Source organism: Echinops telfairi, unplaced genomic scaffold (genome assembly GCF_000313985.2).
Source record: "Echinops telfairi isolate 266 unplaced genomic scaffold, ASM31398v2 ScPeMD7_3533;HRSCAF=4204_0, whole genome shotgun sequence".
Classification (NCBI taxonomy): domain Eukaryota; kingdom Metazoa; phylum Chordata; class Mammalia; order Afrosoricida; family Tenrecidae; genus Echinops; species Echinops telfairi.
Window position 1 is genome coordinate 19,556,276 of NW_022107431.1, and position 12,666 is coordinate 19,568,941.

At 49.6% G+C, this 12,666-nt stretch overlaps 1 protein-coding gene across 1 annotated transcript in view; it reads right to left on the bottom strand.

Moving 5' to 3' along the window:
• The window catches only part of UST (uronyl 2-sulfotransferase), a 230,629-nt gene that overhangs the window by 126,416 nt on the left and 91,547 nt on the right, over positions 1–12,666 (bottom strand). The window contains exon 5 of the mRNA XM_045294568.1: positions 4,496–4,649. Coding sequence (XP_045150503.1) covers positions 4,496–4,649 — 154 coding nt within the window. The remainder of the gene's footprint in view (positions 1–4,495; positions 4,650–12,666) is intronic.

Sequence of the window (12,666 nt, forward strand, 5' to 3'; positions counted from 1 at the left end):
CCAGAGGATATACACTGGTACAGATAGGAACTGGATACACAGGCAATCCAGGATGAATGATCCCTTCAGGACCAGTGGTGTGAATGGCGATACTGGGAGGGTAGAGGGAGAGTGGGTTGGAAAGAGGGAACTGATTATAAGGATCTATATGTGACCTCCTCCCTGGGGGACGGACAACAGAAAAGTGGGTGAAGGGAGATGTCGTACAAGGCAAGCTATGACAAAATAATAATTTATAAATTATCAAGGGCTCATGAGGGAAGTGGGAGGGGGGAGGGAGGGGAAAAATGAGGACCTGATGCCAGGGGCTTAAGTGGAGAGAAAATGTTTTGAGAATGACGAGGGCAATGAATGTACAAATGTGCTTTACACATTGATGTATGTATGGATTGTGACAAGAGTTGTATGAGCCCTTAATAAAATGATAAAAGAAAGAAAGAAAGAAAGAAAAAGAAAATACTAAAAAAACCAACAAAACACTTAGCTCCACTCATACCCACCCTATAGGATGAGGTAGAGCTGCCCTTGTGGGTTTCAGAGACTGTAACACTTGATGCAAGCAGGAAGCCTCCTCTTTCTCCCATGGAGCAGCTGGTGGTTTGGAACTGCTGACCTTGCACTTAGCCAAGAGTGGGAATCGACTCCGTGGCAGTGCATTCGAATGATGGGCTTAAAAAACAAGGCAAACCAAACCAACCACCATTACATTCCCTCAGAAGCTAACACCTCTCAAACGTTCGTGTTTGTGTGTGTGAAGACTATGCAATACGGGACGATTCCCAAAAGTGCGCGACAGAGCAGAGACAGACCTGCCCTCACTTCCTAGTTCCCAGGTGAGGAGCTGGGCTCTTTTCAGCGGCTTCCACTGTAACTCACATCTAGCTTTCCTCAGCCCAAGACGGAGTCAGAAACTTTGAAACAATATTTTTATTAGGCGGAATGTGCTCCATTGAATGGAATGTTTTTAAAAGCACATAGAAGTGGGTTAATGAAGGTCCAATACAAACTATGCAGATGAAGTGAGAATACATTATTCCTCTAGGAAGTTGGTCTGCAGTCTCAATTCATACCTCCCACGGCGTAAAAAAATAGCCGTAACTGAACAGGTCCTTAATGATTAGGGTTTTTAAGTCTTAAAAATGACAACCAAAGTAGTGGGAAAAAAAAAAAGAAGAAGAAAAGAAAATTCCCCTTTTGGAATATGCTGTCAAAATATCTCACTGAAGCATTATGCTGTTGAACAAATATTGCATTGGGGAGTGAAGACTTGGGTTCGGGTCTTGGGTCATGTGAAAGTTAAGTTTATTGTGACAAGCTGGCCCATAGGAACATGTGTGATTACTGAGGTTGCAGTTTGATTGGAGGGCAAAGAGATAAATGGCTCTGCAAGGCCCGCTCCCCTCTCTCTTGCTCTCTGGTGATCAGAGCGCGCTATTGCTTTAGCTCATTCTGTGCCTCAACCTGTGAGCCACACCACCTGTGGGCAAGCCAACCTGTGGATCATGTCACTCGAGCTTGAGGCTCCTTCGAGACCTGCTTCGCCACTCTGCTGGTGCACACATCCCTTCAGCTTGAGGCTAGTGGATCCTGTCGCCTTGCATTGATTGTGTCCAATAGCCCATCTGGGCCTGCTTCACTAAGCTCCAGAGCTACTGACTGTTTGCTGCCTGTGGGCAGACTGCTTGCCTTGCCCGAGGGAGGACTCCACTGTCTGCCTCCTTGACCTTGGACCCGACAGCCCACGTGAGTTGAAGCATTTCTAGTATATTAACTGTTTTACAAGTTGAACTGAGCCCTCTGTACTGCTATGTGGACTAATTAGCTGTTATATTCCTTCTCATTGTATAAGCCTATATATATATGTGTGTGTGTGTGTGTATACATATACATACATGTATATATGTATATATACATATACATACATGCATATATGTATATACACACATACACACATGCATATACATACATATACATATATGTATATACACATATATACATACATGCATGTATATATGTGTATATGTATATATACATATATATACATATATATACATATATATATAAATCATGTATCCTGGTTTTGTTTCTCCAGAGAACCCTGCCTAACACAGGTCTTGTATTAATGGTGTTCTGGGTAGGGGAACATGCAAAAGGAGGAGGGTCCTTGACAAGAGGGACTGACACAGTGGCTGCAACCACGGGCTCAAACATGAGAGCGATTGTGAGGATGGCGCAGGACTGGGTGGTGTTCTGTTCTGTTCTATATAGGGTTGCTGTGGGTTGGGTCTGCCTAGACGGCACCTAACAACACAACCCTTGATAGAACCTTCACCTTCACCGTCTCTCAGGTTTCTCAAGTCTACTCATGGAGGTTTTTTTTTTTTAAACAGTCTTTCAGTACAAATTGATTATTTTTTGTAAATATATCCCTAGTCTTTAGTGATAACATTTTCCATATGTTAGTAAAAGCATTTTCCATAGCCGGGCTTTCAGGTGTCGATGTACCCACAAATCTAAAACCCCAGGCCAATGTCCTTTTTGAGCCTTCCCGAGTCCTCTGGTCACAGCTGTCAGTCCTGCACGATCAAATGGTGTTTTGGATCATGCAGTTTCATCCGCCAGCTACCTGAATTTGATCTTGTTTTCTTTGGTGCTGGCGTTTTTTATTGCTACTGGTTCTGTTAAATGACCTGCTATTTTAGCTACAGTGTTATAGTAATTAGGATTATTGAACCTCTATGAGTTTTCTAAAAACTTGTTATGACGAAGGTTTACAGAGCACACATTCAACAATGCATGGACCCTCTTGTTGTCTGGGCCTGCATCCCTCATTTGGGGCTCAGCTCCTGCATGTTGGAGAGGGTCTCCCCCTTCCCCCAGGTGAAGGAACACCTGTCTGCCCTCTGGCCAGTTCCAAGCACGGATTTACCATGTGAGATCGACCCTCAGGTGATGTCATCCTGAACAGTCCTGCTCTCCACATGTGCATGCGTGTGTGCGCACGCACAGAAAACACACACCGTGTTATGTTTTTAAAACCAAGCGAGGAAACAAAACGGAAGTTTCATCTCTGTGCTGGTGGTCTGGCTTCGGCTACTAGGCAGGTGCCTGCCCATCAGCAGGGGGCCTGGGCTCTTGGCTCCTTCCCAGCAGTGGAATGGGTGCACAGTGGGTGTGGCAGACCCAGGCCCTGTCAGATGCTGGAGGCAGCAGTTCAGGCTCCTCCATCTGGGTGTGCATCCTGCTGTCTCAGTGCAGGCCACAGGGGGTTGGGGCTTGCACCCAGAGGAAGGATGCCTAACTCTGCTGTCCGTCTTTCCCAACGACTCCCCTGCCTGTAGAAACTTTGGGGCCTTAACTACCATCCCTGTGGAGCTGAGGGTCTCAGCAAAACCCCCAACAGTGCAGCTCTGGGTGCTGCGGCCAGGGATGCTGGCCTGGAAGTTGGTGACTCAACTTCCAGCTGTTCTGCAGTGACTTCGTGGAGGTAGCCAGCGGCATGTCCCACCTCCGATCTGAATCTCCAGGGAGATTCATGGGAAGCTGTGGTAGGTAGGTTTATTTTGCCAACCTAGCCAATAAGAACATGTAGGATTAAGCAGGGCAAAGAGATAAATGGCTCGGCGAGCCCTGCCTCTCTCTCTCTCTGGCTCTCTGGTGATCAGACCAGTGTGTGGCTGCCTTAGCTAGTTTTCTGCCTCAATTTTCAAGCTACACTAACCGTGGGACACCCAACCCGTGGACCATGTTGACAGAGCGTGAGGTTCCTTTGAGATCTGCTTTACCACACTGCTGGTGTATACATCGTTCGAACTGGGGACTGTCAGATCCTGTCATCTGGCTGACTGTTGGTGACCCACCTGCTGTTTGCTGCCTGTGGCTGGACTGCCTGCATTGCTCTACAGAAGACTCAGCTATCTGCTTCCTTGACCTTGGACCCAGCAGCTCTGGTGAGTTGAAGGACTTCCAGTATATTAACTGTTTCACGGAAGTGAGTTGGACTGAGTCCTCTGTACTTCTGTGTGGACTAATTATCTGTTATATTCCTTTGTGTTCTATCTATCTATCTATCTATCTACCTACCTATGTAAAATCTTAAGTGTCCTGGTTTTGTTTCTCTAGAGAACCCTGTCTAACACAGAAGCCCATGCCTGTGTGAACAGAGTGGGGTAAGGTCTGAGATGGACGTTCCCCAAATGCATCTGGTCTCCTTCACAACAACAGACTTGGAGGGGCCCTCAGAAAGACTGCTTCTTCTCTGGGCCCTGAAACTTGGCACCAACAACGGACAGAATGAACATCAACACAGGGGAGCGAGACTGAGTAAAAAGTCTGGAACTGGGTCCCCCGAGCAACCTTTACACTGAAGGACTTCCTGAACTCAGTTCAGGCGGGGAAGGGGGCCTCTGTGGAGGGCCACCAGGACTGATTGTCCTGAGGGAAGGCTCCCCCAGAGCGGGGAGGCTCCCACCTTCTGGCATGTTCCAGGACTTACCAGGTAACGCTCCTCCTGTCTCATGCTGGGGGTGCGGATCATGTGGTTCTGTTCTCCTCTCCAGTCTCCAAACCGACGGAAAAAATAGTTGGATAGGAACCGGTTGACAGGGTCCCTGATGATGTTGATGTAGACAGGCTGATCTCCTCCAAACCTAACACACACACAGACAGGACGTTGTTACCACCTGTCAATACTGGAGGAAGGGAAAGCCCAGGGAGCCAATACACGCCATGCCTTTGATGCTCAGGTAGCAATGAGCAATTTAATAAGCAAGTCAACATGCAGAAAATGGGGGTGATCATTCCTGCCCCAGGTTCCTGTGAGAAGCTGGGGCATATCCACAAAGTACTATACGCGTGGTGATGCTTGTCCACGTGGGGCTGTCTGTCGATTTATGTCTTGTTTCCTTACAATACTGTAGGGTTCCTGAGGGCAAGGGCCACCAGGTGTCTGTCTCGGTGCCCCCAATGTGCAGCGTAGGAGGAAGGCCCACAATGGAATGCTTCAATTGATGGGAAACTATGGTGAAATGGTGTTGATTCTCATTCAGACTGTCCTAGACATAGCATTCTGTATGCATTCTTGGATACATTGTAGCCGAGAACTCTTTAGAGCAGTGGTTCTCAACCTTCCTCATGCCTCGACCCTTTCATAGAGGTCCTCATGTGGTGGTGACCCCCCAATCATAAAATCATTTTTGTTGCTACTTCATCACTGTCATTTTGCTACTGCTATGAATCGGCATGTAAATATCTGATAGGCAGAATGTATTTTCATTGTTACAAATTGAACATAATTAAAGCATAGTGATGAATCACAAAAACAATATGTAATCATATATTGTGAACTATTTATTTCTAATGAGAAATAAATGAAATTTTGTCTTGAAGCATGGTGTTGCATGGGTAACAGTGTTAATATAACAACAGTAAACTACATGGCAACATTTTGAGACAGTATGCATAAAAAGCCAACATCAGTGCAAAGGTTGAGATAGCTTCTTTCTCACCAGATCAGCATATCTGCAGGTGGGCGGACCTGCCTGGAGTCAGATAGAGGAGCGGTGTCTCAGTTCCTAAGACAATCAGAAATATGTGTTTTCCGATTGTTTTAGGTGACCCCTGTGAAAGGGTCGTTCGACCCCCAAAGGGGTCATGAACCACAGGTTGAGAAGCGCTGCTTTAGCGTATTGAGAAACAAGGGTGTTACTCTGAGGACTGGCTCAGGCCACCCAGGCCATGGTTTTCTCCGGGACATCATCTGCACGTGGGAGATGGACCTTGGATAAGGAAGACCGAAGAAGCCTCCATGCATTTGAGTGGCGGTGTGGCAGAAGAATACGCAAGCACCGCGGACGGCTGAAAGGACAAACAGATCTGTTTCGGAAGTCGTAAAGCCAGGGTGCTCCTTAGAAGCAAGGGTGGAAAAGCTTTGTCTTACATACTTAGGACATGTTGTGAAGAGAGACTAGTCGGTCCCTGGAGAAGGTCCTCGTGTTTGGTAAAGGGCAGGGGCAGCAGAAAAGAGGAAGTCCCTGGACGAGGTGGACGGCACAGTGGCTGCCGCGATGGGCTCAAACCTGAGAGACTGTGAGGACTGAGCAGGACCGTGGCATGTCTCCTTCTGTTGTTCAGAGGGATTGCACCTCGCATACTGGGGAAACTGAGGCAGGGGATGGCTCGGTAACTGTGGCTGAGTCATGGTTTTAAACCAAGCAGTCTGGCTCCAGCATCTGTGTCCTACACCACAGAGAGAAGATTCCAGAGATGGGAAACAGACAATCACCTGGCGTGAGGAACGCAATGGACTAAAAGCCCATGAGCTGGTCCTCAGGGATCCAGCAGCTCCGTTTTTGGCCACTGCACCAAGGGCTTCGACAACTGCGTTGCATGCCCGCCCAGGAGCGAGTCTTCCCAAGGCGAAACGAATAGGCTGGGGAGCTTCCCCTAAGGACGCTTTCTTTTCTCTTTGTGCAGCTCAAAAACAAAGGAGCCCGGGAGAACACTTCAGGTTCTGGGCAGAGGTCTTAGCCCTATAACCTCCAGAGAGACACCTATAGGAGGTCCCTGTAGCCCTGTGACCGGTGACCTTCTGATGAGACTGCTGAGACATTCCACTGGCGTCAGAAAAAGCACAGAGGCAACAGACTGGCAGGACCCCATGCCCACCTCTCTCCACCTCACAGAGACTGCTCACCTTTCGAAAGCCAGCTCCGAGTCCCAGCCACATCATCCAGGAATGCAGGCCTCCAGGCTGGCGTCCCCTCCCCTGTATTCCGACCTCTGCCCTCTGACCTGTGTTGACAATTCTGTCACACCCATCAGCCTGGAAGCCTCTGGGAAGCCAAGGATAAGGTGACCAGATTTAAAGCAGGACACCATTACCAGAGGGGACGAGGGGATTCTTGATTAAAATTTTGGTCTATATGGACCAAATAGACCATTCCCTAGCTTGTCGTGCATTCTTTCCAAAAATAGGGACTTTTTTAAAACACCAAAAATTGGGAATGTCCCGCCAAAAGCGGGACGTCTGGCCACTTTAGCCAAGGACCATGCCAGAGGGCACAGTGCCTGGCCCCCAGGAAGTGCTTAGGGGAGGACTGAAAGCCTGGGAGCACGCAGGCACATTTTCAAGTCTCTGCCAACAGCACTGTGGGGTCCTGGTGGCAGGGGGGTTATGCTGCAAGTCGCACAGGCTGCACTTCCAAAGCACCAGCAGCTCCTCGGGAGAAAGGCTGGGCTTTCTACTCCTATCAACAGGTAGGGTCTCAGAAACACCCCGGGGGTCGCTGGGAGTCAGCCTTGGCTTGATGGCAGTGAGTTTCATTTCGTTTTTTGAGAGTCAACACCCCTGGGATCCCGAGTCAGCTCCCAGCCCTTTGTTGGTGGGGGTTCATTCTGAGGATGCTGCTCTCCCGTTGAGGTGCAGATCTGCTCAGAAGAACCCAGAGGAAAGGAAATGGGATGACATCCCTATCTTCCCAAACCCCACCCCACTGGAAAATTCCATGCTCGTGAATCAAGTTCCCCTGGCCAATCTGAATTTTATCAGGTCCCAGATGTAGCACAAGGTGACATTCACACAACTGGCTGGGCCACTAACTGTAAATCCTAAGAGTCAGGGATGCTGCATCCTGACTAGATTGGCTTCTTTTAATTAAATTGGGTTTTGCGTGTAGGATAAAGAGCCACGAAAGTAATACTGCCAGGTCTTGGGAAGATGAAGCATGCATACCAAATGTGTATGCAAAGGAGCCCTCAGAAATTGCAAAATGCTTTTAGAAACCATGACCCCGAGTCTGTATGATCGTGTGAGGAATAGTTACTCGTGACAATTAGCAGGGCAGCCCAGCCATAGAAACCAATGCACCACTAGGAATGACCCCCAGCTGGCCGCAGCCCTCTCCTAGCAGAACACAATGGATGTGTGGATCTGATCAGGCTCACTGAGCCTGCATGACGTACCCCTGCTAGTCCATTACCACCCACATGCGTTCCAGCATGAATTTCCAATTATTGTAGATGGTTTTCGATGGCAGAAGAATTCATTGCCAAGTATCAGACAATGTAACAGCCTCTCTGAAGGAATTTCTCACAGGAGCGAGGTGTCTGCTATACGCTATCTCCTCTTTCCAGAAGGCAAGCCTAAACAGACCGCACTGGGCTGCAGAGTCTCCCCACCCCCCACCCCCCCTTGTACTCACAGCTCTCTCTCAAAAGGACAAAATTTGAGTGGCATCTCCACTACACAAGAGGGTGTCAGGATAGCACCTGCAGGTCCCTAGTGCCTGAGCAGTGCAACAGATACCCCCATCCTCATCGCACCTTCTCCCAGGGCCCCTCAGGATCTTTGGACTCTGGTCAGAATTCCTGTCCACCCTGACAGCCCAGAACCTTCTGCCTGTGGCTGACTCCACTCTCGGAGTCAGACTGCTTTGTGCCCCACCCCCTCTCACAAGCACCGCATTCTGCCTTCGCTTGATAAACCTTGAGAGAAGATCCCCCAGCCTCCGGATGTGAACCCAACCAGCAAAGTATCCTAGATCCATATACAATTCCTCAGCTTGAGTCATGCCCATTCTCCTTTGGCTGATCTTTTTCACTCAAAGCCGGGCTTTGCCCTCATCTATCTTGTACAGCAGGTAGCCCTTTCAGCTGCGATTTTAGCTCCCTTTGCTTTTCGTCCTTTCTTGATTATGCCCATGTCTCTAAACATTTCCTCTAACTTTCCCCTTGAGACATCCGTCCTTTCAGTCTGTGATATATGGTCTTATTTGGTCTTCATCGTGTGTGTGTGTGTGTGTGTGTGTGTGTGTGTGTGTGTGTGTGTGTGTGTGAAAGAGAGAGAGAGAGACAGAGAGAGAGAGGGAAATGTGATCCCAGCTGACGGAAGATTCTAAGCTGAGCCTACAGGGATGAGGAGAAGGTCAAGGTCATGCTTTGTTTCCTACAGTCTGGGTCTTTCAGTCACTATAATAATGGTTAGGTTCTAGAACAGCAGTTCTCAATCTGTGGGTCATGACCCCTTTGGGGGTCGAACAACCCTTTCACAGGGGTCACCTGATTCATAACAGTAACAAAATTACAGTGATGAAGTAGCAACGAAAATAAATTTATGGTTGGGGGTAACCACAACATGAGGCACTATATTAAAGAGTCGCGGCATTAGAAAGGTTGAGAACCACCGTTCAAGAAGCTCTCTTTGAAGTCACCCTAAACCAGTGGGTTTTAGACCAGTTTCTTTGACACGTGCCTCAGGCCATATTTACCAACTCTTCAATCAGCCCTATAGGTGATCCTAATTCATCGTTGTCTTTTTAATGTTTTATTTTCTACAACAAGGAGAAAACCCCAAACTTCATGGTCCTCAGTTTTTCAAAACATTCCCACATGCATCATTCTGTGCATTTTCTTCCACATCTACCCCTCCCAGCTCCCTCCACCCCCCAACAATCATAGCTTCAGCATCTGCCCACCCAGCTCCCTCCACCCCTCAGTCCATCCACAATCACAGTCACTTCTGCTACAGCTACTCAGAATTCTAAGAATTCTAAGTATGTTTTCATCAGAATGCCGAAGACATTCTTTCTCAAATATGATCACCTATGTAAATAACAAGATTTATGACCCCAGTTCTTCTGAAAAATCATGACTGTTACAGCCCACATCATAGGAGGCACTGGTAGCTCAGCGACAGGATTCTTGCCCTTCTGCTTTGGAGTCCCGGGGCAGGGTAGGGTCTCAACTTCCTGCCAATGCGCCTCAGAGCCAGGGCTGCCCATTTGCCAGTGGAGCTGTGCCTGGTGCTAATGCTGCTGAATGGGCTTCAGGGGAGCTTCCAGAGACAAAGACCATGTAGGGACAGGGGCCCACTTCCCATATCCGGGGCGGTACACACCACTGGAACTAGTTTGCCCTAGTTCTGGAAATCAGCATTAAAAAAACCACATGGGCCGTGACAATCTAGTCACATGGTGTGGGGTCACCATGAGACAGGGCAGGCTCAGGAGCAGCTGACGTCAGTGAGCTTACTCTATACCAGCATTTCTCAGGCTGAGACCGTTTCTGGTCACCATCTCTTTAGCCTTGAAGTGAAGGAAGGGTGAACCTTATGCGTTCCCATGAGAGGAACAAAAGTACCGCAAAACAGGAGACCTCCCGCTTCGATCCCTGGCAGCGAGAGAAGACAACAAGGCCCCGTGACTGTGAGCTGCAAGGAGAGGGGCTATGGCAGGCGAGCGGTGCAGAGAGAGGGTGGCTTGCTAGCCAGTGTCCCCAGAAACACCACACTGGGCCAGGCATTTCCCCTCCCCAGCCCCGTGCAGGGGCATGCCAGTCCTTCGCTGCCAGAACAGGGTCTCCATCTCAAACCACAGGCCTCTGCTCTTGGGACCCAAGGGGCAGCATTTGCGGAGGGAGAAACTGAGGCAGGGGAGGTCAAGGCAGGGAGTTAAAGGGGGACTCCCAAGACAAGACCAGACCGGCCGAGGGGAAGCCCAGCTCGGGCAAGTCCTCAGCGACCCGGGTGCCTGTGGCTGCCAGCAGCTGCAGAGATCCACACCCCACGCTCCGAAGGGCAAACTCAGTCGGGGAGCACATGTCCCCTGTGGAAGGTCTGGTTCAGCCAAGTGTAAGTGGGACACCCTGAGAGACAATGCTCACTAAAAACCCAACTTCCGAGCCACGTTGAAGTGCGTCGAGAGAGCGTGAACCGCTAGGCTCCATTGTGACGTTGGGTGCTGTCGTCCACCCTTGAGGCTCCTCTCCCTCTGGAGGAAGACCTGAGGGGCACTCAGCTCACGTGACTGACTTTGCGCACAGCCATGGCCACAAAGCCCACATTCAGATGCGAGGCTTGGAAACCAAAGCGCATGATGGGTCGGGCCGGCTCAGACGTAAGTATTGTCCCGGGAGGGCAGGCTTTGTTCCCACCTGCACTGAGCTCTTCCCTTCCGGGAAGAAAGAGAAGTGTCCGTCCCAAGGCTTCTCCTGCCACGTCAGCGCGCCGCCTGCTGTGGGGGGATGTCTCCGTTACTATTTATATTCTCTTTCATGCGCGGCAGCACTGGCACTGGAGTTACCCCCTGAGATAATGAAGGCAGGGGCATGGGAGCACAGGCGGGTGAGGAAGACAGGATGGCACGAAGACAGGTGTGGTTTGGAATTGTCCACCCTGAGAGTCCTCTTACAGAATCCACAGACCAGCTTTGTTGAGCCCTGAGCTCTGAGAGGAGATTTTGATCATGTTTTCCCTGAAAGACGAGGTTTGGGAGAAGAGGCTACGGAATGGCAAGCACGCTGCCCTCCTTGCCTCCTCCCACGACCAGCAATAAATGACAAACACCAGGAGGGAGACCGGCATGGGGGTCTGGGATGACTCTTTCCGGGATGTCTGTCTTCCCCTACTTCAAGATAAAGGAGTACTGTGGATGCTGGGAGAACACCTTGAGGTTCCGGGCGCTGTCGTTAGGCGCCATCCAGTCGGTTCCACTCCTGTGTACAACAGGAAGACATGCCTCCAGGTCCCATATCACCGACATCAGCATGACTACGTTTGCGACCACGGTTGCAGCCACTGGGTCAATACAAGCCATGAGGTTTTCCAGTTTTTCACTACATTACCAACCAGGCTGTCCTTTCCCAGGGACTAGCCCCTCCCGATACCAAGAGTATCTGAGATGAAGTCTCCCCTCCTTGCTTCCAAGAAGCATTCTGATTGTACTTCTTCCATGACAGGTTTGTTCGTTCTTAACAGGGTTAAAGGAATGAGGTTGGGGTGGGGGGGGCCAGGGCTCATTCTAAAACTCATGGCCCTTTCCAAGTTCTTCACCAGCACCATAATGAAATAAATGAAATACATAATTCCCCCACTGTCCTTACCCAAGGTCTTGCTTTGATCTGCGTAGGAGGTCCTTGAAAAGACCACGGTTTGGGTCAGACTTCAAAGTGTTCCTCTTAGATGCTGTGGCATGTTTTTTGTCAACTTGAACCTCTGTGAAGTGTCGGGGTGTCCAATCTCTCAATCAGCTCATAATCTGAGGGTGACTCCCTTGGGGGTGGCCTTATTAGAACCAAAACACTGGGGGCCTCTCTCTGTGGCCTTTTGTCCTCTCTGCTTGCTGGACACTATGTCTGCCTCCAGGGGTGGCCTCTTGTGGGCTGCTGACCCTGGGAGCCAATCTGGGAACAGTCAGCATCCTGCCACATCCCCTGGACCACGGATCCACGCGACTGTGCACCCACTGGCCTGTGACCTCCCTGCTTCCTGCCATACCTTTCTGCGTCACCGGATAGTCCTTGCTATGTTTTGGCTCATTGTCACAGCCTGTCCATTTCCATAAGGGTCTTCCCTTATTCCAACTGACCTTCCACTGTACCAAGCACGAGGTCCTTTAGAGGGACGGGTCCCTCCCGGTAACAAGTCTAAACGGATGTTAGATGAAGCCGCGCTGGCCATCTGTGCTTCTAAGAGCATTCTGGCTGGCTGGCTTCCAAAACAGGTGTGTTCAATCTTCAGGCATTCCAGAGCACAGTCAGTATTCTTTTCCAAAATTCAAAAATGTGAGGGAACGTCAGAAAGTACTGCTTCACATCTGGCGTCTTAAAGGCTTGAAGGTAATCAAGCGGCCATCAAGCTCAGAAGCAACAAAGCCCACATGGAAGAAGCAC